The 27,429-nt window shown below is 41.3% G+C and overlaps 1 protein-coding gene across 2 annotated transcripts in view; it reads right to left on the bottom strand.

The window, feature by feature from the left end:
- Positions 1-13,524: 13,524 nt before the first annotated feature.
- Positions 13,525-27,429, bottom strand: part of kcnb1 (potassium voltage-gated channel, Shab-related subfamily, member 1) — a 69,393-nt gene continuing 55,488 nt past the window's right edge. For both annotated transcript variants that reach the window (XM_078946731.1, XM_078946730.1), the window contains exon 3: positions 13,525-20,270. In XM_078946731.1, the coding sequence (XP_078802857.1) occupies positions 18,360-20,270 (1,911 nt within the window). In that variant the 3' untranslated portion in view covers positions 13,525-18,359. The remainder of the gene's footprint in view (positions 20,271-27,429) is intronic.

The raw sequence follows: 27,429 nt of genomic DNA, 5'->3' as shown, positions 1-27,429 counted from the left end.
CCGGCATGTCCTTATTTCTTTTTTTTCAAGATTCTTTCCATCCTTCAAGCCACAATTTTTTGATCTTGAAGTTGGTCTTTGGGAAGCTTTTTGTGTTTCCACTGTGTAGATAACTATAAAAATAAAAATGTTAACCAAATGTTAGTAGGTATAAGCCACTGGCAACTGCGTCAGGCAAACTAATCACATCTGTTTCAAAACTCAAGTCAAAACAGCAGTTCAGCAGGTTCAGTCACTAAGCCAGTAAATGCCATCAGTTTACCTACAAATGTCCCTGCTATAGAGTTTCCTTTTTTTTCTTGTAGAACGTTGAGTCATGGTAAAGCTTGGTTTAGCAGATTACAGCGGAAAATGCAACATGCACCACATATGATTGAAAGTACTGTTAATCCTTCAAGGCATTGTGTTGTGTCCTCTCATTGTTATCTTCATGAAACAATTTAGAAAAACAAAACTGTCTCCAAATGTAAAAACCATGTCACATTTAACTCAGAAGACTAGAAGTTGTATGTCTCACTCAATTGAACAAGTTAGGGAGGTGAAACTGTGGTATAACACCAGAACACATTGGTAACCCTTGTGCTATCTCAGATGACCCCACCCTTCCATTGACGTCTTCTCCCTACCATGACAAAGGTGGATAAAGGTGGAAAGATTTCATGTAATCCATGGACACCAGTGAAGATCAGAAATCATTGAAGAAAAAAGGTTCAGAGCACTGTCTAGTGCAGGGGTGCTCATTACGTCGATCCCGGTCGATCTTCAAGGACATGAGGGTAGATCGCGGGCCAGAAAAGATTTTAAAAAAAAAAGTACTTCTTAAAAATCCACCAGCCAATCAAAATCATCACCGAGAAATATGGGACTTGATTTACATGTAGATTGGCCAATCGGACATCCTCAGATACATACGTCACTGCAGACTCGTGTTTAAATACACTGAGCGCAAACTCTGTCATCAGAAAGTCGCTGCTTTCTGTCTTTGTAATAAAACGCCTCATCTGTTAATACAAAAGTATCTTTGTGTAATCTTACCATGTAGTTCTTAATCATCAGTATATAAACAACATTGTTCAAATAAACATGTAACTAATAAACATAACTAACAATCATTTACTTAGAGTATTTAATATATACTACAATATAATATAATAATATATATATATATATATATATATATACATACACACATATTTTATAGGTAGATCTTCAAGACATTGTCGATTCAAAAGTACCTCACGCCAAAAAAGTGTGAGCACCCCTGGTCTAGTGGGTCTAGATGACCCAACTTCCAACGTTAAAGTGCCTAGGATAGCACAAGGGTTAATGAGCAGGAATGCTAATGAGATGGTAAATGCCAACTACTCATGTAGCGCTACAGTGGCAGTCCCATATCAACAGTCGTCTCAATGGGCTTCATACTAGTAATTGTAAACATAAAATCAAAAGGATCATGAATACATAGAATTCAATAGGAAAATACTAAATTGAACTAACAAACTGACTAAACTAAACTGGCATCCCTGCCCTTAGAGCCTCCTTCTCTGTAAGGAAAAAAATCCTAAATAAAACCGGATTCCGGAAAAAAAGAAGAAACCTCAGGGGTGTCCACATGAAGGAGGGATCCTCCCCCAGGACGGACAGGCGATGTACCACAACTCTTAGGGAAGAATTAACTTATCTAACTCTGGATGAGCCAACTGGGATCTGGAAGCACTCGTGGGAAAGAGGGACAGTACATGAATCACAGTGCACCAAACAGAGGCATGGAGAACTACAAAGATCAAGAATAGAGGACAGAACCCCAGTGCACCATAGTTTCCCCAGCTTCAAACTTCTAGCAGCCTAGTGACAACTTTATTGTTATTGTTAAGTGTAACCTTTGTGCTATCCCAGGCACTTTAACATTGGGAGTTGGGTCATCTAGACCCACAAGACAGTGTGCTAAACCTTTTTTTTCAATGATTTGTGATCTTCACTGGTGTCCATGGATTACATGAAATCTTTCCACCTTTATCCACCTTTGTCATGGTAGGGAGAACACGTCAATGTAAGGGGGGGGGGGTCATCTAAGCTACTATAGCTTAGATGACCCCCTTACTAGCTAGTCTGACAATAACCCTGTCCAAAGAGGAATGTTTTGAGTCGAACTTTGAATGTAGAAACTGTGTCGGCCTCTCTTACCCCTTGTGCTATCTTAGATGACCCCACCCTTCCATTGACGTGTTCTCCCTACCATGACAAAGGTGGATAAAGGTGGAAAGATTTCATGTAATTCACGGACACCAGTGAAGATCACAAATCATTGAAGAAAAAAGGTTCAGCGCACTGTGTAGTGGGTATAGATGACCCCACTCCCAATGTTAAAGTGTCTAGGATAGCACAAGGGTTAAAACACCCACCAATGAACAACATTGCGTGGCTGTTGAGTGCACGACTTGTTTTCATCCTCAAAAGTGCAACTATGAGCCCAGGATGTCCACCCCTGGAAAGTCAGCATTTGCGGATCCATCCACCCCCACTGCTACCTGTTGGCTTGCTAATCTCCACATCTCTTCACCTAACGACTGGCACGCTAGGAACAACCCTCCAGTTTCCATCAGATCCCTATCACCTGGCTACATGCTGCCACAAATCTTGCCACCTTTCAGTGCCGAAGGAAAAGAAATGGGCCCCGTGCAGTATTCACTGGTCACCCTAATATTTAAGTGGTCGATCAAATGTAAAATACCAGTCATACCCCCAAAGCTTTCAGTCCCCCCCCCCCCCCCCCCAAAAAAAAAAGAAGCTCATCTGCTGTACAACATGATGCTGCTCTGCAGGATGACGGGTGGGGCAGAACGAGAGAATTCCAGTACTGCAGCCAGATCACTTTGATGGATCACGATTGTGGAGAGACTTTCTGTATCATTTTGAGAGTTGTGCAGAAGCTAACTATTGGCATGAGAAAACCAAAGTTGTTCAGCTAGATTCTGCCTGGCCATTGCCGCTGGAGCTATTTTTCACAAGAACCCTAGGTCAGCTTTGAGGAGCTTCCAACGAATTGTGGCAAAAATGGAGGCTGTTCTGAACATGAAGTTCTGAACATGCTGCCGTTGGCATTGAGCTATGACAGCGAGTCAGGAGACCAGGTGAAGTTTTTGCACCCTCTCAGGGATGACATTTATGAAAATGTGGCGACAGTTCTACGGTGACTGCTCTGAGAGTGAACAGGAGCGTATAAGCGTAGATATATTTACTAATGGTTTAACAGATACAGACATCATTCAAAAGTTGCTAGAAGATCAGCCCAAAACGATGAACTGTTCTGCCACAACTGCTCGGGGGTAGGGCATTTCCAGAAACACTGCTCCTCTCCTCGCTGGCCCACGCCAGGCCCCCGCACAGCTAATCTGCTCCCTTCCATAAACAGCAACAACACTGTGGTCATCTGTGCCCAGAAGACGAAATGTCTGTTCAGATAATGATACATGGTGTACAGATGTGCGCCCTGCTGGACTCTGGCAGAAGAAATGTCTTACCCCTTCACCTTTTTGACTCAATTCCTAATAGGATCCGCCCCCCAACCTCACCATCTGTTGTGCACACTTTCCAAGGCATCGGAACAGAGGGCCTAGCTGACCTGGGTGAGGTTGCTCTTGGTAAATGGTAAATGGCGTATACTTATATAGCACTTTTCTACCTACAAGGCCCAAAGCGCTTTACAGTCACAGACCCATTCACCCATTCACCCAGTCACACTCCAGAGCTCCGCCGGACAGCAGCTGGGTCTCACGGACACGGGAGATCTGCGCTCCGAGGGAACAACAGCACCATTCCTTCAGCGAGTCACTTTGGGCCACTGTCCCTGTGGAATGAATTGTCTGACACTGAAGAATGCATAGAAGGAACTTCAACAGCTTCAGAAGATGCTCAGGACTCCTGTGGATGTCTGGTGGCCTCAGCTGGAAGAACACTGGAGAGCGCCAGACATGTTTGAAGAATGGATTCTTTCCTAAAGAAAGATCTGCTACAGGCTGTAGGCAGATTGGCGCCTCTCCAAAATAAATAAATAAACACATTTTGGAGTTATAGTGTTCATTGTGTTTGTTATTTGCTGAGAGTACCTCCAATGTTGGGCATTAAGTTAAAAGTACAAAAGGAAAAAATGTATGCTGAATTATGAAACTAGTAATTTTGTTTTGCTTTCTGTAAGGAAGATAAATCTGCTAATTACTAATGGGTTCTGGAGTGAAGTTAGGTTAACTGTCATCCAGAGTGGGGGTTGTGTTAGGAGCTTAGCCTGCCTCCCCCACACACACACACGCTTTTGTTGTGTTCATTTTGGTTGAGTAACTGCGGTTGTTATGGCAGCAACGCAGCGACAAAAGTAGGTGTTGTCCTGTGCGCCGTGTGTTGACGCGGGCTCAGTGAGCGGATGCGCGCGAAAACTGGCTGACATTCTTTTACAGTCCAGTTTCATTGTACTTAAGGGGTAAGTACCAAGTAATATTCAAGTGAACATGCCATGTCTCCCACCTAAAAAGATGGGACAGGTCTGTAATTTTCATTGTCTGATTTGTAAAGAATATATTAGTAAATTATGGTGGAAAATAAGTATTTGGTCACCTGAAAACAAGTGAGATTTCTGGCTCTCACAGACCTGTAACTTATTCTTTACAAGGATCCTCTGTCCTCCACTTGCTACCTGTATTAATGGCACCTGTTTGAACTGGTTATCTATAGAAAATACACCTGTCCACAACCTCAAACAGTCACACTCCAAATTCCACAGTGGCCAAGACCAAAGAGCTGTCTAAGGACACCAGGAACCAAATTGATGAAATGCACCAGTCTGGGAAGACTGAATCTGGAACAGGTAAGCAGCTTGGTGTGAAGAAATCAACTGTGGGGGCAATTATTAGGAAATGGAAGACATACAAGACTACTGATGATCTCCCTCCATCTTGGGCTCCCTGCAAGATCTCACCTCTTACAGACCTCTCTTGTGTTTTTAAGCGGGAGAACTTGGACAATTGATGGCTTTTATGCCCTACTGTATAAGGCTGTTTTTTGAGTGCATTAGTTTGTGCCAAAGGAAGAGTATAAGAAACAGAGGCTCTTCTTATGTTAAAACCATGTTGATTACAAATGGGTAGTAACTGTGAAAACAAACACACATTTGTGTAATGTCCAGATTTTATGTACAAAACTGTCCTTGACTATCATTCATGACAGACTTTGATGCATCCAGTTGATATTAGTCCTAAAAGAACAATCCAGATCTAGTCTTGCAGCCCTGTTCTGCACCATATTTGTTTAGGTATTTTTTCTACTGCACTTGACCAAACAACTGGGCAATGATTCCAGTTACACAGCATTACATACTACAGAACCAATCTTCTTGTATCTGATGACATACACTAAAATTATTGGCTCACCTGCCTTGACTCACATATGAAATAACCCATAGAGTTCAATTTGATGTGGGTCCACCTTTTGCAGTTATTATAACTTCAACTCTTCTAGGAAGTCTGTCCACAAGGTTGAAGATATTTCTAGGAATTTTGATTGACCTGTCTTTGTGCACTGATGTGACTGACTGGTCTGACGCTTTGCATTTGATGTGTCGCTTGGATGCAGCTGCTCGGCCACGGAAACCCATTCCATGAAGCTCTCTGTGTGCTGTACTTTGTTTGTTTAATTTTTTTTTTTTTTTTTTTTTTTTTTTTTTTTTTAACTTGTCCTGTCCAACAGCTAGGCAAACAGATGAGAGCTGAGGGCCTCTTGTGTTGGACATATTTTATTCTAACAAGAGGGGTTATTCATCTTCAGACAAACCAAAGGTATGTCTGAATAAACCCCTTTTGTAATTGAGGCCAAACTTTATTAATTTCAATCATGTTTGAAAATCTTTGGTGTTGGACCGGACGGAAAAGGAAAGAGGGGAAGAAGAGAGAGGGACGTTAGAGAGAGGGGGGGGTAGGAGGGTGATAATAGGAGGGGAAGGGGGGATAAGACCATGAAGCAGCATAGAGCAGACAGGTTTACTGGTTGTTTATCGTTACGGTACAGTTCAAATGTAGTACAAAAAGGGCGGGGCTTGTTCACACACACTCAAATATTTTCAACACACCTGCTAGCTGCAAAAAAAATGTTCACATGTCAACATGTACACAAAACAGATAGTGTTCACGAACGCATACCTATGCCTGTGTGCTGTACTTTGACTAATCAGAAGGTCACATGACGTTTGGAGCTCTGCAGCCATTGACTGCAAAAAGTCGGCGACCTCTTTGTGCTTCAGCATCCTCTGACTCCTCTCCATCAGTTTACGTGGTCTACCACTTGGTGGCTGTTGTGCTGTTGTTCCCAAACTCTCCCATTTTGTTCTGATAGAGCTGACAGCTGACTGTGGAAGATTTAGGAGTGAGTAAATTTCACCACTGGATCTGTTGCACAGGTGGCATCCTCTGACAGTTCCACGCTGGAATTCACCGAGTCCTGAGAGCCCTTTCTTTCAGAAATGTTTGTAAAACAGTCTGCATGTCTGAGGGCTGATTCTATACATCTGTGGACAGGCAAAGTGATTAGGACACCTGATTCTGATCATTTAGATGGGTGAGCCAATACTTTTGGTAATGTAGCGTATTACAAATGCTTCTATTTTTGTTTCACATAGCTGAACTGTTGAATCACCGCTAGATGGCAACATTGTTTTCCCTGGTAACTCTGGTCCACCTACTCACACACCGACACACACCACATAATGCCTTCTCTCCAGTGGCGGGCAATGGGGAACCCTTGATGCAAAGAAGGGTGTGGAGATTTGTTGAAATGTGTGATGACGCTGGAAGCTTCTCCTGCGCCAGTCCCTCTGCTTCTACCTTAGTTAACCTTCGGTTTTGTCCCAACAGCCTTTGCCCTGTAAATATTTACTGCCATTTTTATAGAGAAAACATATATTCATGGGGGACTTCCGGTGTTGCCGAATGGAGTAGACGCGTGTGTCCGAGCTCCCCACCTTTATTGACTTCTGCTAAGCCACCTAATTAGTTAGTTAAAAATTTGCCCTACAACAAATAATTCAACGGATCACCTAAGTAACCATGTCCAAAAAAGCCAGAAAAGATGAGCAGGAGAGGGAGGAAGCGGCTGGTATTAGCGCATTCACTGCTGTGCTGACTGCTAAGCTAGCGGAAACTAAGTCTGAGCTGCTTGCTGAAATAAAAGACACCTACGCAAGGTACTAGGCCAGACTGAGCACTGTTCAAGCCGCAGTTGATGACCATACAGAGCACATTGCCCACTTGGAGCAGTCTGCAGATTCTACCAGCATCGACGTGACGGAGATGAAGACCGCGCTTTCAGCCATTGCAGCAGAAAACGCTAAGCTAAAGGCTAAGCTGACTGATCTCGAAGGCCGGAGCCGCCGCAACAACATTCGAATCTTTGGATTACCCGAAAATATTGAAGGGTCTACACCAACGTTTTTTTTTTCGCAGCTGCTTTTTGAAGTGCTTGGCGCTGACGTTCTCTCATCTCCTCCGGAATTAGAACGTGCACACCGCTCACTAGCTGCTAAGCCAGGGCCCGCCGGTAAGCCGCGGCACGTCGTGATATGCTTTCACCGCTTTCAGACTCGTGAGCTGGTGGTGCGGACGGCTCGCAGACTTCGGGGCAATCTCTCCTACAAGGGCTCTCCTATCCATATCGTGGAGGATTACTGCCCGGAGGTTTTGGAGCAGCGCAGCCAGTATCGTGATATCATGAGGAAGCTTTACCAGCTGGGCCACAAGCCTGCTCTGAGGTACCCAGCTAAGCTGTTTGTCGTGATGGAGGATGGCTCCAGGAAACATCTTCCTTCGGTGAAAGATGCCGCCGATTTTGCCTCTCGTCGCTGCCGAGATGATGGTGACCGGTCCCTTCCTAAATCCAACTAGTAACAATATATGACCTGGTACAAGCTCCTTTTTTTTGCCATATACACACCTTTTTAACGGCTTATTTGCACTTTTAAAATTATTTCTGCTGAGAAACTTTTTTTTTTTTCTTTCTCAACCAAGTGGTGAAAAAACCAAAGGTTGTTACTACTATTCACACTGCAATAATGTTTTGTTTCTCACTGTTATCTCCTTTTGTTATTAATGTTACCACAACTACTGACTAACTACCATTTGTCCATTCTGTAGAATCAAAGCAAGCACATTTATCCATTGTTTTACCTATGCAACAACCTATTTTTTTAATTTTTTTATTTTAAAGTATGTGGGTTGTATATATATATATATATATATATATATATATATACATATATATTCATTCATTCATCTTCTTGACCGTTTTTCCCTTTCGGGGTCACGGGGTTGCTGGAGCCTATCCCGGCCACTTGGGCGTAGGCAAGGGATGCCCTGGACTGGTCGCCAGTCTGTCGCAGGGTAGAATATCCTCAATCACACATCCATTCACTCTCACACTCACACCTATGGACAATTTAGAGTTGCCAATCAACCTATGAAGCATGTTTTTGGACGGTGGGAGGAAGCCGAAGACCCCGGAGAGAACCCACACTTGCACGGGGAGAACATGCAAACTCCACACAGAAAGGTCCCCCATTGATGTTGTGTTTTTCATGACCCCCAGCCGGGACTTGAACGGGGGGCCTTCTTGCTGTGAGGCAAGAGCGCTAACCACTGCGCCACTGTGTAGCCCATATATATATATATATATATATATATGTAGAACTAGAAGAAAAAATAGGAATAAAATAAAAAAAATATATTCCTATTTTTTCTTCTCGTTCTACGCGTTAGTCAAGAAAGCTGTTGCTACTGTTTAAATGACTGCCACCTCAGGACCTAAGCTAGTTTTCTATTCTTTTATTTTATATATAAATATTTTTATTTTTAATTGTTTATTTACTTTTCTATTTTTAAGTCGCTATAATTATTTTACTTACACTTTTCGAAGGGTAATTTTGACTTCTGTTATTGGGGCAATTATAATGTGCCTTTAAACTTGGGGATTTGGAGACTTTGGACGAAAGAGGGAAGTCCTGTGGTTAGGTGTTGACACCGTTGTGCAATGGACACTGGTTTTTTTTTTCATGTATGTATGGGGATGTTCAGGCCAAGCTTATTATTTCATTTTATTATTATTGTTTTTTTTTTTTTTCGTTTTTCTCTTTTTCGTTTCACTCAGATTTCCTTACAGAGACCAGCCGTGCTCTTCCGACCTACCATGTCCACGCCCATAACTTTAATTAAAGATCATGTTTGAGGTATGTCTTCTATAAACATAAATAACAGATTCAGACTTATTTCGTGGAATGTGAAGGGGCTGGGGAATGCTACAAAACTGGGGCGAGTAATGACCCACTTAAATCGCCTTAGGGGAGATATTTATTTTCTCCAGGAAACTCACATGCTCAATAAGGAAGTTGTGCGACTTAAAAAACATTGGGTGGGGGAAGTCTTTCACTCCACATTTAATTGCAAGGCCCGTGGTGCAGCCATAATTTTTCGTAAGGATCTTCCTTTTATTGCAGAAAAGTCAGTGCTAGACCCGAATGGCAGATATGTAATCGTTTCTGGGAAGATTCAACTAACATCCTTTCTATTCATCTGTGTTTACGGCCCAACTGGGACGACAGTGCTTTTGTCACAAAACTTTTTTCATCCTTTCCAGATCTCCAAAATCACTATATACTAATGGGTGGTGACTTTAATTTTGTGCAGGATCCGCAGCTTGATCGATCTTCTAACACTTTTGCCCCTCCTACTAGAGCAGCCAAAATGCTATCGACTCTCTCTCAACAGTTCGGTATTAATGACCCATGGAGGCATAAATTCCCAGGGGGAAAATCTTTTTCATTCTTCTCTCATGTTTATCGCACCTTTTCTCGTATTGACTTTTTTCTTTTAGATGTACGACTTCTGTCTAATCTGGTTTCTGTCGACTATCACGGTATAGCCATATCAGACCATTCTCCGGTTTCTCTTGATCTGGCCATACTCTCCCGGCCTCGCCTGTTGAACCAGTGGAGGTTCAATGCTGTCCTCCTAGCAGAGGAATCCTATAAAGAGTTTATACAATCACAACTAACTCTATTTTTTGAACTTAATGACCTGCCAGAAACAAATAGAAGCAATCTCTGGGAGGCGTCTAAGGCGTACATTAGAGGTCAACTAATTTCTTTTATTTCTAATAAGAGGAAAATGGCGTCTGCTCGTACAAATTTACTTTTGAACGACATCAAGGACACAGACCACTTATTAGCTGCTGGTTTGATCCAGACCTGTATAAGAAACGACTTGCACTACAGACAGAGCTTGAGCGTATCTCTACCACGGAGGTCAGAACGCTGCTACTTTAATCCAGACAATATTTCTATGAATCAGGTGACAAGACGGGGAAGCTTCTTTCATACCAGGCAAGGGCTGAGGCATCTTCTACGCTTATTCCAGCAATATTATCTCCAGCGGGTGTGAGGATCACAGACCCAGTTAGTGTAAATGAGCCATTTGCGAAGTTCTACTCGACTCTTTATACATTTGAGTGTCCACACTCTCCAGATCTTGCGCTTGATGAAATTACTTTTCCACGTGTCACTGATGAGGATGCTGAAATTTTAGGTAAGGCCATCAAATCACTCCAAAGTGGTAAGGCACCTGGTCCTGACGGTTTTACCACTGAATACTACAAAACCTTTTCCTCCGTGCTTAGCCCCTTCTTAAAAGATATGTATAATGAAGCCTTTCTCTCCGGCTGCCTTCCAAACACTCTCTCAGAAGCCACAATATCTCTTCTCCTTAAGAAAGACAAAGACCCTCTACTTTGCAGCAGTTACAGACCTATTTCCCTTCTCAATGTTGACTTTAAAATTCTTTCTAAAATTCTGGCTTCCCGTCTACAATGCGTTTTGTCTACTATCATAGATCTGGACCAGACAGTTTCATGCCAGGCAGATTATCGTCGTGTAATACTAGACGCCTTTTTAACATAATTTCTTCGCCTTGTTCTGTAATGCCTGAGGTCATTCTCTCTCTTGAAGCAGAAAAGGCCTTCGATCGGGTCGAGTGGAGTTTTCTATTTAACGTTTTATCCCGATTTGGACTGGGTTAAACTACTTTACTCTTCCCCCAAAGCTTCAGTCCGCACTAACAATACGTTTTCTCCTTCCTTTTCTTTACATCGTGGCACAAGGCAGGGCTGTCCTCTTTCTCCTTTGTTGTTTCTCCTGGCTATTGAACCATTGGCCGTATGGTTACGCTCAGAAGCAGCCTTTATTGGCATCAAGCGTCCAGGCACAGTTCATAAGGTCTCACTATATGCGGATGACCTTTTGCTTTACGTTTCGGACCCTATCAACTCCGTTCTCATCGTCCTTAATATCCTACAAGGATATATATATCTGGCTACAAACTTAATTATCAGAAAAGCGAACTTTTGCCTATCAATGACCTAGCGCGAATGATCACTCCCTCTACTTTTCCGTTTCGGTGGTCACCTGGTGGGTTCAGATATCTAGGCATCCAGGTCACCCCATTATTGTATGGGCTCTATCATACAAACTTTACCCCCCTGATTGACAGGACAGAGAGGGATTTTTTACGTTGGTCAGCTCTGCCGATCTCGCTTGCAGGTCGGGTTAGTCTGGTCAAAATGGCTGTTCTTCCCAGGTTCCTTTACTTATTCCAACATCTTCCAATCTTCCTAGGCAAATCATTTTTTGACCAGCTAGACAGGACCATTTCATCATTTCTATGGTCAGGCAGGCCGGCTCGTATGCGAAAATCAGTCTTACAAGCCCCGAAAGATGAGGGAGGGCTTTCCCTGCCAGTCGTAAGATTTTATTATTGGGCAGCACATATCCAGAAACTTCTTTTCTGGATGAACGACGACAATGATACCATTTCAAGCTGGATTCAGCTGGAAGGGAAATCTTCAGAATTTTGTCTACGCTCAATACTATGTTAACAGCTTCCCCTTCCCAGTGTCCATACCTGCCCAGTGGTGTCCACTTCTTTGAAAATCTGGAGTCAATTCAGGAAACAGTTCGGCCTTATAAATTCTACAGTCTTCACATCAGTCTACAAAAACTGTAGATTCGATCCGTCCAAAACAGATCTGTCATTTAAACCATGGCACAGGAATGGGATTAAATCAATCTCTGACTTATACACAAACAATGTCTTTTCCTCATTTGAACAATTGTCAAAGAAATATGACCTCCTGAATCAACATATCTTCCGTTTCTTCCAGATCAGGGACTATGTTAAAAAACTGTTTTCTCATTTTCCAAATCGCCCACCAGAAACTCTTCTGGATTTTCTTCTCTCCAAAGACCCTTTTGTTAATGGATACATTTCAAGCCTTTACAAGTCAATTTGGACAGCATCCTCAAAGCCATCCAATACTGTCAAAACTGCGTGGGAAGACAGTCTAAACTTTAAAATGACGGAACAACAATGGAGGTCAGCATTGTCTCTTGTCCATTTGTCCTCTATTTGCGCCCGCCATAGATTGATTCAATGGAAGATTGTTAACAGGGTCCATTATACCAATGCTAGACTGGCCAAAATCTATCCTTCTATTAGCGATGCCTGCAGCAGATGCCATCTCTCTCCTGCCAATCATGCCCATATGTTTTGGTCATGCCCAGTGCTCGCAGCACTTTGGACAGATGTATTTGATACATTGTCGAGAGCTTACAGACACACCGTCACACCAAATCCCATGTCGGCAATATTTGGTCTCCCCCAACTTCAGACACGCCGAGTGCACTGAAGTGGGCCATTGCATTAAATGGTAAATGGCGTATACTTATATAGCGCCTTTCTTCCTACAAGGACAAAGCGCTTTACAGTCACAGACCCATTCACCCAGTCACACACACATTTATACGCTGTTCCTGCTGAACTGGAAGCTCCCCCGTCCCTCTTCGCATGTCCGCTGGGTCCGCGAGGTGCTTTACAATCTCAAACTCGAGAGGCTTAGGTACTCACTTCAAGGCTCACTCAGGGTGTTTCATGAGACCTGGAGCCCTTTCCTACAATATATGGACTCCTTGACATTTCCTCACAATCTGGAGGCTGACTGAGCACCAGTGCAACAAAAAGCCACTGCTGTTACCCTGGTTTTCTCACTTATTACTACTTATTTAATTACCCTTTTTTATTTTATTTATTTATTCTCTTCTTTTTAACATGTTTCTTATTTTTAAAAGCCCAAGTGGTTTGTGTTTTTTTATTTTTATTTATTCATTTATTTATTTTTGTGTCTGACTTGGCCTCTTGGGGTTGTTAAAGGGGGTGGGTGGGTGGGACGGGTTGACATTCGAGTGTTTATTTTTACACATTGCCTTTTTTTTAAATTTCATTACACACCCTGTATGTCTGTTTAATACAAAAAATGTTCAATAAATAAAGTTATATAAAAAAAAAAGAAAACATATATTCATGTGTAATAAGATGAGTCAGAGTATGAGACAAAATAAATAAATAAAGCAGAGAAAGGGAAAATCAGCAATCCCAAATCAAAATGTAAAGTGATTTGATTTATTTCATTTTTGAGTCATTCAAGGGAAACATTGATCCTGGGACACTGAGACATTTTGTTTTACATGACAAGTACTGGCTCTGTGTGAATCATTACCAGTCACAACGCCAACGTTACAACATGCACTAAACATTAAAATATTTATACAGAAACAACAGCATAGAAACTCAATGGGTAAAAAGTTTTTTTTCAGATTTTCTTTTACAAAACGGACAGCCTTGAGCCCTGCAAACAACATTGTATAAGAGCTGGCTAAGATCATTCAAATATCTGGTTTTTAGTTCCCTGGAAACAGTGTGTACTTTACAAAGACCAATGGCTTAGGCAAGGTTGGGGTCAATTCCACTGAGAAAATATATCTTTTCTTTATCCCACAGTAGGTTTTAATTATGTCATGTACCGCTTTTTTATGTCATGTGTGATGTATGTTTGACTCAATCTAGGCCTCCTGAATCAACTCCAACCTTGTTTTACAGTGTTAGATTCAGCAAGTGTGAAATTGGGATCCTTACAGTATCGCAATTCAGGGTTTTAAAAACTTTTAGAAAGGTCCTGTAGGATTCTGAAAAAATAGAAATTAAAAAAGAACAATGTATAAGTTTAGCATTCTTGCTTATTTTAGTGCTTCTCAATAATTGTGTCATGAAAGAGCAAAATAAAACAACAATGTCCTTAAAAAACAAGATGATTTGTACAGGTTAGATGGCGTTGTATCACTGTATCAAATCAAGCATATGTGATGTTTCTTTGCAGAATCCTTAACAAATACTGATCATATGTCCCGTTGATGCATGTGTGCATGGACATGTGTGCTCTTGTGTTGTAAACAAGGACCATAATACTTCAGGTGTCTACAGTGGCTGCTGTCTGTACATGAGATATTGATTGTCATCACTTTTCAAACATTGTTGAAAATGGGCCATGACGGCTTAATAGAAAAGAAAATAACAGAACACAGAAGGATGTGATTCTTGATGAAGAAATCTGTGGTCCTTAGTAGAACTAACAATTTATTTTAATCATTTAAATCATAATTTTTCTTTCCCAATTTTTCTTTCTTTACCTTAAGTGTACAAGCAGAAAAAAGATGTTCACGTTTTCGACATTGACTCTTAAAGAAAAGATGGCACCAACATTTACAGTTTTTCACAAACACTGATGTGTGAGGAAAGACAACAATGCGTTTCAGTCTTTGTTGTTCAAAATATCCTAAATTTACTCCGTTCACAATATGCACCATCCGAAGAAAACAGAATATATATATATATATATATATTTTATTGCAAAATACTTTTTTGTATAGTTAACAAGTTGCTCCATCTTTAGCACTTCTGTCTCAATAACATCTTTTACCCTTGTGCTATCCTATGACCCCAACCTTACATTGACGTGTTCTCCCTACCATGACAAAGGTGGATAAAGGTGGAAAGATTTCATGTAATCCATGGACACCAGTGAAGATCACAAATCATTGAAGAAAAAAAGTTCTGTGCACTGTCTAGTGGGTCTAGATCAGTGTTTTTCAACCTTTTTTGAGCCACGGCACACTTTAACCTTGAAAAAAATCCCGCGGCACACCAGCATCCAAAAAAAAAGATTAAAAAAAAAAAAAAAAAGCTCTGTCTGTATTGATCTACAGCCGCTCCGCAATCTCACATGCATTTTTGTGATAATTGTTGCAGAAAACCCTGGAAGCTGCAGCTGTTTTTTCTAAAAGATTTATTAAAAATTAAGTCAAAAGATTCAAAAACTGTTTGATGTGTGTTCGTTGTTTTAAGACGTTAAGAGGAGAGACTCATTGTGCGCTAAGACAGTCACTTTACTGTATCATGGGAGATGTAGTGCCCGTAATCCGCCGACCGCAGAAAGACCAGCGTCTTTGAGCTTCATGGTTTTGTTCACTTGTTCCAGTCTGATACCAGATTCTGTGGAAAGCTACACCGCTAAAGACGTGCTTTAGCTGGTATTTTTGTTAGAACAGAGACTTTTTTGCGCTAAATCGAAACAAGGAAGTGAATACTTTAACCACTTCTGATTGGTCAGACTGATGACATGTGATTAAGCCTTCAAGAATGATTGGTGGAGACAGTTAAAGGGGCGGGACTTTTCCATACACACTTATAGCTGCAGCTAAATCGCGCTATCCCGTTATTCTTATCAAAATATCTTTAATAGAATCATATAAACACAAAAAAAAATATTTTATGATATTTCATATTCTTAACTTCTCAGTGTTTTATCAGGGCCTGTTTGGATGAACAAAGAGCTGATTTCCTGGAGATGGTAATTGCTTTTAGATCAGTTAATGAGGGCAATTTCTCACGGCACACTTGACCATCTCCCACGGCACACTAGTGTGCCGCGGCACACTGGTTGAAAAACACTGGTCTAGATGACCCAACTCCCAATGTTAAAGTGCCTAGGATAGCACAAGGGATAACAGTTACTTAAATCTTTTTTTAAAGTAGTTTATTCTGATTATAGTTTTTTCAAATGTTTCTAATGCTTCAGTGGATAAACCACTTCTAAAAAATGTAATGCTACATTCCAAAATGCTTTGAAATATCCTATCATTGTAATCAACACCTTTTTTTTAAGCATATTCTTTAGAGAATGAGTATGTGAGTTTATTTGCATGTGTCAGTGAGATTATAGGTCTGTGAGTGGTTCAGAATCAAATATGTCTCTCATGGACAGACCTAAATGTCTTTTTTTTTAAATGAGCAGCAGTCATGCCGCTTTAACCCTTGTGCTATCCTATGACCCCACCCTTGCATTGGTGTGTTCTCCCTACCAGGACAAAGGTGGATAAAGGTGGAAAGATTTCACGCAATCCATTAACACCAGTAAAGATCAGAAATCATTGAAGAAAAAGGTTCAGCGCACTTTCTAGTGGGGTCTAGATGACCCCACTCCCGATGTTAAAGTGCCTAGGATAGCACAAGGGTTAATGCCCCCCCCACCCCCTTACAGCAACACTACACACAGACTGGCTCCCCCTCCTTTAGTCATTGCTATTCCCTTCACACCTCCAAAAAACAATATGAAACGGTCTGGCGCTGTGATGTAAATAAGGCATCAAATCAGGACTTTCAATTAGTCTTAACTACAAAACAGGAACACACATACACTCATACCAATGACCTTCGGTTTACTTTGGCTACAAATATCATAATCTAGTTGTATATATCTCTTGCATTCCAGGTTTTGCACCCACTCTGTAATCACTTGATGAGGCTTTGATAACAACAAACATAAATATCACAATACAAATGTGTTTTCAAGGATTACAGTCATTCTGTTGATGAAACTAGCTTGTAACACATGTGTTCCACCTGTTCCACATCCATGTGTTCTGTGGAACAGCCTACAAACTGAATGATCATAGATCATCAATGAATCTGGATGAAGATTAGTGGGGCTTTAACATGCAACCGCTGTGGATATATGTTTATGTCTGTACGTTACATGCAAATCCTGAATGGTCGGATTAACAAACCATTGCAAGATGATGTCTGGCTGTGCAGCTATTTTGCACAACCACTGGTAACGATGGAAACTCTCGGAACAATGTCTACTGAAGATTGTCTGACAAATGATCATGTTTCTACTTTTGTGTCTTTGAAAGAATTTGATCAATGTTTTTTACATTCAGTGCTTCTAAACTTGACTTGATATTTGGAGACATACAGTGGACTTCCATTTAATTATTCTTCATTTAGCCCATATAAAAACGTTTACTTAAGTTGTATAAATTGGTCGGATGGAGGGGAATGCATGCTGAAGAGCTTTCCCTGAAGCCTAAGAATAATGTTGGCAATGCAAAGCTGTTTTCCTTACATATATGAATCCAAAAATGATGGACAAGAACCATCTCATGTTTTTTTCTGTGTACATTTGTCATTAATGTGCTGGAACTAACATCAACATATCTGTAATTCCACATTGGTGTGCTACTAACATCTGTAAATGGTTAAACAAATAAGCCATACACCTTCCACTGGTAGAGATTTCAAAAAATATTAGTTCTAACCACATGAGAACATTGAAAGAAAGACAAGATAAAACAGCCAAAAAAACGGAACATGGTCTTCGGCCAGTGAGAACTAAAGACCGTCTGCCAAACACTGAACCTCATAACCCTTTACGAATGATTATGCATACTATGTCATTACTTTTTTACGAGGAAGTTTCTCTTATCTGTATAAAAATAAATCACCTTAGACAATCTCAACAGTGCATCTATATGAATGGTCAATAGATCAGTCATTGACATTCTCACACATACAGAGACCAACATGCACAACTCTACAAATGGAAATGACTAAGGCCAGATTTGGGAGTGGGCACATGTCAGTATCTTATAGGCTTCTGGGTCCTTCTGTGTGTTTTAAGACTTAAAAATGAGCTGGGAGTCATGTAGGAATGTGGACCCGTTTTCCCTCCCATCCAAAGAACAAGTGAAAAAAAGTAACCCCCTTTGGCTAAAGTCGTCATGTAGTTGTGTTGCACCTGCTTTGACCACAGTTCTACCTTCCTGCTGACCCTGCGTCCCTAAATGTGTGAAATACTTTAAACATGAATGAGCTAAGTTGGGGGTAGTAACAATTTCCTATTTGGTCATGTCTTTCTCTCAGAGTATTCACCACACATGTTCATCGGGAGCATTTTCCCTGATGTCGTGCTCAGGTAATTTGTGAAATCTGAAACCATTAACCTTTGACTTTGATTTTGTCTCTGGCTTTTTGAGCATTTTACCCTTTCAAATGTCTCTAATACAGCCACTTTTTCCAACTGTTCTTTTTTCTTTCAATTGTGCCTCAGAGGCTTTTATCCAGAGTGCTGTAACGACTCCTTTCAACCTTTGGTCTATGAGTCATTTCGGGTCCTATGTGATTCTCGTGAGATAACCTGTGGGTCCCACCAGAGGGAAACAGGCAGTTCTGGCCCGTCACTTTCTGGGATGCCTCTAAATGGTTAGTCCCTTTCTGGTAACTGATGTTCACGCTGTGTTTTGGGCTTGCACCAGCCAAAAGGCGATCTGAAGGACTGGCCTCAGAGATGTCCCGCAGGTGTTCATCATCATCTGTGTCAGCGTCAATGTATCTACTGATGGAGGATTCGTGGAAGGTGAAGACAGAGGGGCCCATGGCCTTGTTTCCTGGTGACTTTGAAGGGGTCCTGCTGCTGGCAGTAGTGTAGACGGAGATTTCTGGGCTTAAAACAGAGTGATCTGTCAATAGCAAGTCGTCTGAAAGTGGAGATGGTACTGAATCAGCGTCACTTTGCCAGCCTCCTTTAAGGCCTTTTGAAGAGTTTCCAGAAAAGGAGAACTTCCTTGGATTATCTGAGCATGATGATTTTGACACAGGAGTAGGTCTAGGTTCAGCCCGACCAATCCTTTGCTGGCCAACTTTAGTAGTAGCAGAGTGCTGAGGAAAAGCTGAAGTAGGGCCATAAACAAAGCGGTTGCTCTCTTGAAGACCAAGGTCTGGTGCTGGACTGTAGGAGAAGCGTGGATTCTCTTGAAAGTCTGTGGCACAACTGATGTAGCTGTCAAAGCTGGACAAACTTTTCATATCACCGACACCTTCTCTTGTTCCTTGTTGCCCATGATCCTGAATGGCTTCAAGCTCAATCATGTCTCTCTGCTTGCCTCCTCTGTAACCCCTGTCTTTAGCATTGAGGTTGGGTTGGGACTGTGTCTTTGCCATCTGGTTGTACATCTCCTCCAGCTTCTGAACATTTAACCTTTGCGGACTTGTTGCTTGAGATTTGCAAGGAGACCCCAACTCCTGAGCATTGAAGGAATGATTTGAACTTGTTTCTGATGCAGCCCTTTTGGTACCCCATTTCCAGTGGCTTGGAGAGAGGTGGTTGTCATGAGGTCTCTCACTCTTTTCTACCACCACATCCATGAGCTCAGCACTTCGAGCAAAAGCTTCTTTTAAATTCATAGAAACAATGCTACCATTTCTCTTTGCTCTCTCAAGGGCTTCTCTTCGTTTAAGTGCTTTTTCTTGCCTCTTTTGCTCTTTGTAAAATTCTGAGAAGTTATTTACAATAATAGGAATTGGTAGGGCGATCACAAGTACTCCAGCAATGCAGCACAGCCCCCCAACAATCTTTCCTAACAAAGTTTTGGGGTAGATATCCCCATATCCTACTGTTGTCATTGTAATAGTAGCCCACCAGAAGGAAGCTGGAATGCTTTTAAACTTAGTGTCCTCTTCATCCTTTTCTGCAAAAAACACCAAACTAGAAAAGATCATGATACCCATGGCCAGGAACAGAATGAGCAAGCCCAGCTCGTTGTAGCTCCTTTTGAGTGTGAAGCCCAGGGACTGCAGGCCTGTGGAGTGCCGAGCCAACTTCAAAATACGCAGGATACGCATGATCCTAAAGATCTGAACCACACGCCGGACATTCTGAAATTGTAGCACACTCTTGTTTGACTCCGTCAGGAAGATGGTGACATAGTAAGGCAAAATGGCCAACAAGTCAATGACGTTTAGAGGACCTTTAAAGAATTTCCATTTATTTGGGGAGGAGAGAAAGCGGAGAAGGTACTCCATGGTAAACCAGGCGATGCATACTGCTTCCACGTGCGCCAGCTGTGGGTTGTCGGTAGACTGCCCAAACTCATCTATCTCCTGGAGCTCTGGAAGTGTATTAAGAGACAGGGCAATGGTGGAGAGCACAATGAAGAGAATGGAGATGATGGCCAAGATCTGAAAGACAAGGTTATAGAAGCAGCATTAGTGAAATACATTCAGGATTTAAAACAAATAGAAACAAATAAGCCTTTCCCTCTCTAACAGTGTTTTGTTGTTTCTGAGTCCTTTGACACACTGACTGTAAAAGAGTACCACTAGAAAAACAAAAAAACTAAATATTTTTAAGAAGAGACAAGGCATGGACTACTATTTAAAACAAATGAATCCTAGCATGCTACTAAATAAAGTTGGTTTTATGAGGAAGTTCATTATTGTGTTTGGCGTTCAGCCTTTTTATTTACTGCAGTCTGGTACATCTCCTGTGCATTTATCAAAGGTCATTTTTGCTGTATGCAAGTGCCTGACTGTAAATGAATGCCAATTATCTAAAGTCTAAATAAATATTCAATAAATGCTCGGTTGAGTGTGTTATTGGCTGTTTGCTAATGGATTGAATTGACTCAAAGGAATTATTTATTCATGACTTTTCAGGCTCACTGATATGAGTGAGCATGTTAGAGTTAGCAATAACTTCAAAGCATCACAGAATATGTATGTACGCAACATATACTTTAGAAATCTGACTAAAGGACAGAAGATAGAAAACGAGTCTTGGCTGTTTTAGAATTGATATCATTTTTTGTGTGTTTTATAAAATTGCACTTGGGTGATGCGATGGAAACACAAACATGTAAGATTCTCTACAAAAGTCATCCAGTTGACTTAATATCCTGGTAAAAGGGTACTTTAAAGTGCTTCTTTATTTGATGTTACCAACATTCCACAGGCCACAATAGACAACCTTATCAACTCTATGCGAAGGAGATGTGTCGCACTTCATGAGGCAAATGGTGGTCACACCAGATACTGACTGGTTGTCTGAGTCCCCCTGACCCCCTCAATAAAACAAAACTGAAGATTTCAGAGTGGCCTTTTCTTGTGGCCAGTCTAAGGCACACCTGTGCAATAATCATGCTGTCTAATCAGCATCTTGATATGGCACACCTGTGAGGTGGGATGGATAGTCTTGGCAAAGGAGAAGTGCTCACTATCACAGATTTAGACAGATTTGTGAACAATATTTCAGAGAACTGGTTATTTTGTGTATGTGGAAAATGTTTCACATCTTTGAGCATACCACAAAAAATGGGAGCAATAACAAAAGTGTTGCGTTTATATTTTTGGTCAGTGTATGAATGATAAGTTATGAAAAGAACATAGGTGTTTCGTAGTTTTGCCTTAAACACCATTTCTGACCTTTTGGATGTAAAATTGTCTCAAAATTCACCTGTATCTTTTTACATTCTGAAAATATTTAGGAAGCAGTAACACATAAATGCCTATAACTTGGGAAAGTTTGGTGCTGATAACTTAAATAGAAGTTATGGTAAAAATATTTGTTCCGTCCAAAATTTCATAAGAAAAACCAAGTGATGACGTTTTTCGTAGACCCTTTACTGTAACGTCTCAAAGGTAGAGTTTATAAGAGGCATCTTATTCTGAAATCTCAGCTTGTTGAGACAAACTGCTGATTTTCTTTGAATTTATATTATTTGAGTAAGCACAATCAACCACTTCCTGTTTGGGGGGGCTTACGCAGGCACCGTAAGGTGTACACCCATGAAACTGCAGATTATGAGAGAAGACTTCTGAGTATCTCCAGTTTTAATTTCATGCAAGATAGAGCAAAATGCGACAAAACTGTGTTTTTCAATAACTAGCTGGCGCTATGGTGTTCGTCCAAGATAGTCATATCCATGGGTTCAGAATGGAAGCTTAATCAAATCTATTTAATTTCAGTGACATCGGACAAGGAATGTGCACGTGAATATGACTTTGCATTTTTGACTGACAATACTGGAAAACTAAGCCACTTGAACTGAGAGCAGCAAGGCAATGGCAAAACTACATTTTTTTATGAAACAGCCTGCCGGAGCCAGTGTGTGTTTCTTCTGGGGATCTTTTCTGCCAGGCTTGCCAGTTGGTGGTTGTTCCTGCAGTTGTCGGCCTTGCTGGGGCAGCTGGAGTTTAACTTTGCAGCCTCACGGCTGTGAAGTGGACCCTGTTGCTGTCTGTGTGGGCAATGTGGCGATGTTCCTATGATCAGGCTGGCTCCTGGTATGAAGAGATTCCCAAATACCGTTTCCTCTCAGCAGAGCCAAGCATATGTTTACATTTTTACATGTTTAGGTCAATCAATATCAGTCTGCTCTGCTGCAGCTTTGCAGCCACGCCTCTCACACGCGGAAGTAAACTAGCGCTCCTCGCCACGATGTCGGCATTTTTTCAGAGCGTTGTACACATCCCTCTGATCCACCAGGTCGCTGAACTAGAATCTATTGCTGGGAGGTTCTGCAGAACTTTAGCCCGCTTTGCCGATAGCATTTTAGTCGATGCTAAGCGCATTAGCTTATTAACTGCTGTCATGCTTCATTATCTATCATATTTATCTGAGCCACTAAAAAGCACAGCAATCCACGTTTTTATATGTTACTGGCAGCAACATGGCTCAGAGTTTCTGTTTGGTATCCATCCCAAGTAAAAACGAAGTAGTTCATGTCTCATAACAACAGAACAAACTGCCTCTGGATGCAGTCTTCCTGTTGTCTTGTGTGGAGTAGAGCTGCTCAAAGAGGCTCCAGGTGCACTGCTGCCAACTAGCGGTTGGAGGGTGAAGTAAAAGTGAAAGTAATCTTCAATGGCTTTTCAACAGGTGGACGTCATTTTGAGGTGTGTTGGCTCATCCCACTTGGAGCAATGATGCTCCAAGTAAAACATGTTATTTCCTGTTGCCAGCAGGTGGCGCTACACCTGTTCAGGATTCTTCCACTGCAGATGTGTTCAGAGTCAGACTACAATCATGCACATCAATATTGGATCAGATTATAATATGCACACCTGAGTTATGGCTATTTCTGTTATCATGGCGTGTCTTTGAAATGACCTCGAAGTTCGACGCGCCGCCACAGTCACAAACATCCTGAAAAACGTAAAAGCTTCGCAATATAACATCGGACATGTGTGTAGTTTACAAAACCAAAGTTTGGAGTCATTATTAACAAATCTCTAGGGGAGGTTTGTTCTGGTACAAGGCCTGCAAATGACCAAAATACAGCAAAAATGACAAATTGACATCAATATAGCAGACTTCTTGTGCGACTGACAGCTTGGTACCAGGAGACTTTTTTGTAGGTTTCCATCTGATGACCATGCCCTGTTAAAATCAAGCTTGTACGCTAAAGCATGTGGTGGGGCTAGCGAAAACAAATTATGTAGGTGTTGCTATCGAGCCATTTTTGTGCAACCATAAAATACGAAATTTTTCGCGACTCCTGATGTGTGTTAGAAATTTGGTGAGTTTTTGGGTATGTTAAAGGCCTCAAAAAGGCAACTCTTTTGTCGGAAGAAAAAATAATAATAATAGTTAAAGCTACAAGTTGCATTTAGCGGGCCCGAGCATTTGCGACCGCCTGCCACGGGGGACCTCCCCGCGAGCAATGCCCTGCTCAAGCCGTTTCATGTCGTTCTTCCTACTGCATTCTGGAGCTGCAAGCTACTGTTAACATGATAGTAGCCTGTCGGTGGGGGGTGGGGGTTGTAATCTGTTGGCTTTAAAGACAGAGACTTTTGCATACATCATGAAAAAGAATTCTTAAATCGAAGCCTCGTTTAGACCTGCTCATTTTCTCATCAAGAAGAAGAAGGCATTGTCAGATTAAGAAGTTGTCAAACAAGCAATGATGATAATTACTAACACTGTACCTAAAGATGTGAAAAACGGAACTGATCTAATTTCCTCTACAATGTCTAGACAAGTGTCAGCTATGTCTGATAACTTGGCCGATCAGGTGGACTGGGAAAGTGCGGGTGGTTTAGCATCCAGTGTGATGAGTCTGTGGAAAGCAGCAGTACAGCGAAGCTGTTGGTTTTTGTTAACATGATGTTTGAAGATTTCTCCACAAGAGAAGAACTCTTGACATATCTGCCCTAACAGACAACTACAAAAGGAGTTGAAATGTATAACATGGTGAAGAAGTTTTTCGTGCAGAAAAAGGTACCATTAGTAAAGCTGGTAGCAGTGACTGCAGACGGGGCTCCTGCTATGATTGGCCTACAAACAGGTTTCATCACTCACTGTAAAGCTGACAAAGACTTTCCAAAATGTCTGCATGACTGCTGCATCATTCACCAGTAGGCCTTATGTGCAAAACTGATTGGCTCTGGACACGTAATGACTCTTATTGCGAAACTCATAAACAACCTCAGCTGCAAAGCAAAACAGCACAGGATTTTCAAGGTGCTATTGGAGGAGATGTCTGCTGAATATGGTGAATATGAATATGGTGAATATGAACTTGCATTTTTGACTGACATTACTGGAAAACTAAACCACTTGAACTGCGAGCTGCAAGGCAATGGCAAAACTATATATTTTTATCGAACAGCCTGCCGAAGCCATTGTTTCTTGTGGGGATCTTTTCTGCCAGGGCTTGCCGGCTCGGTCGGTGGTTGTTGCTGCAGTTGTTGCCCTTGCTGGGGGAGCTGGAGTTTAACTTTGCAGCTTTACGGCTATGAAGTGGATCCCGTTGCTGTCCCTGTCTGGATCGGTGCTGTGGCGATGTTCCTATGGTCAGGCTGGCTCCTGGTATGAAGAGATTCCCAAATACCGTTTCCTCACAGCAGAGCCAAATATGTTTACATGTTTAGGTCAAAAATGTGATGAACAGCTTCATGTTGTGTAGTGATGTAAGTTTTTAACCTAATTAGACCTAAACCCACCACCCTGTTACTAATCCAGTTGATCTGGTTCTCCATCTGTGTCTAAGTGATATAAAAGCATTTTTTTATATTTAGAGCTCTAAGCAACCAAACAGTTGTCTATATAAAAGACCTTTTACAATTGTGCACTTTTAGGAGGTCTCTGAATACATATGACCAATGCATGGTGGATGTTCAGAGAACCTCTTTAACCCTTGTGCTATCTTAGAAGACCCCACCCTTACATTGACGTGGTCTCCCTACCATGACAAAGGTGGATAAAGGTGGAAAGATTTCATGTAATCCATGGACACCAGTGAAGATCACAAATCATTGAAGAAAAAAGGTTCAGAGCACTGTCTGGTGCAGGGGTCGGAAACCCATGCCTCCGGAGCCACATATGGCTCTTTCCTCCATCTGTTGTGGCTCCCTGTGACTTTGGAAAATAATGAGTATTTTATAATAATTAAATTTTATTTTAGTTTGTTCATTTTTATGGCATTTCAAAGGCGCTGCTGGTACGAAGCTTCCTTGATGAGCTCGTATTTATCGGGCGAGACCTGCAGAGCTGGTAGCAGGAGGAGACACGCGGGGCGGCTTCAATAAACACTCCGATCTTCTACCGTGAACTTGACGTGCCGTGGGGCAGAGACCAACTCGCTGATGACAGACTGAAAGTTCGCGCTTCGCTGGAGCACCCCGACTATCGTGTCATCCTGCTATGACCGTATTTTGCGCTCTTTGTGTAGAATACACTGAGGAGCACGGGGGAAACAAATCTCAGCTGCAGAGGATGTGAATAGGTGAACAGGTAGAGAGGAAAAGCAGGTAGAGAGGCGGGGGAGGGGCTTTGGCTTCAAACTCTGTCATAGATGCAAACACGGGCGTCAGATTGAGACGCAGCTTTCCCTGCGGGAGTTGAAGCAGAGACTTTCTCTGGGATGATTTTATGAACTCAAACATGGAAACATGATTACTAAGTAGAACTCTTCAAAATAATAAACCTGATCTCTCCACATTCTCCGTGTTTACCATGCATTGATGGACACATCGCTCCATGCAGCGATCAGACCATAACTTCAGCCTGTACTTCTCAGTGAGGATTTTGATTGGCTGGTGGATTTTTAAGAAGTACTTTTTTTTAAAAATCTTTTCTGGCCCACAATCTACACTCATGTCCTTGAAAATCGACGTAATGAGCACCTTTGAATAATATATACATGCATAATATATATAATGATGTCAAAACGGGTTGTGGCTCCGGGTTGCCGACCCATGGTCTAGTGGGTCTAGATGACCCAACTCCCAATGTTAAAGTGCCTAGCATAGCACAAGGGTTACAACTTAAGGTGACAAAGACTTTGAAGAAGTTGCTTCATTGTTCTGGAGTTTCCTTGTTTCTCCCTCAGAAAAGTTGACTTGGTGATTTCTTTTAAAAAGCTGCTAAAACATATTTTGAAAAATTGCTATTTCTAATTTGAGTTTTACATTTTGTGTTCCATTTTTTGTGCTTTTATTGGGAAGCATTTATTTGTTTGGTTTTTAAAGGTGCTACATATATACACATATTTTTTTTGAGACATTTCTTATCAGTTGTGTTTGTTGGTGTAGTTTAATGTCATTAGATGTACAGAAAAGAAAAGAAGTTGCAGCATTGATAAAAAGGATATAAGAGATATTTCTTATCTTTTTTTACATCTCTAGGAATGTAGTGAGGTTGGGTTTTGTTTTGGATTATATTCATATGTTTTGTTTCTAAAACAAAAGATAAAACATTGAGTTAATTGCATTTTCGATGAATAAAAAAAAGATTAGTACTAAAGATGTATAAAACACGTACAAATTTTTTTTAAAAGCCCTCTTTCAGTGCTGAACTGGCTTTTTGTGGCCAAATTCTCACTCCTCTCCTCTCGCTTGTCACTGCTGGCTAATTAACATAGAGGTAGGAACCCTGCAGGGGGAGGAGAAGTGTAACCTGACCCATGCAGCAGGCCTGGCTGCAAGAGGCTGTTGCATGTAAGAGGAAAAAAAATCTTAAAATTGACCAGTTCATTTTAGAATTGTGAAACTATTCAGAAACCATTCAGACACATACAGCTGTCTTTGAAGTTTGGTGCCAATAGTTGAAAAATAAGTTATGATAAAAAATATTTGTTTGGAGCCCAGACGGATTCAGCAGAGATTTTGTGATGTAAAAATATTGTTAAAATTCATCTGTTCCACTTAAAATTCTGGAAAAAATTAGGAAGGCAGTAGGACACAGATCCCTACCTTTTTTCTATATGAACGATAAGTTATGAAAACAAATAGGTGTTTGTAGTTTTGCCTTAAAAACACCTTTTCAGACTTTTTGGACGTATAAATGTCTCAAAATTCACCTGTAACTTTTTAAATTCTGAAAATATTTAGGAATTAG

The sequence above is a fragment of the Oryzias latipes genome, chromosome 5, assembly GCF_053564925.1.
Source record: "Oryzias latipes strain Hd-rR chromosome 5, Olatipes_Hd-rR_3.1".
Classification (NCBI taxonomy): Eukaryota; Metazoa; Chordata; class Actinopteri; order Beloniformes; family Adrianichthyidae; genus Oryzias; species Oryzias latipes.
This window is presented reverse-complemented; position numbering and strand designations above follow the sequence as displayed.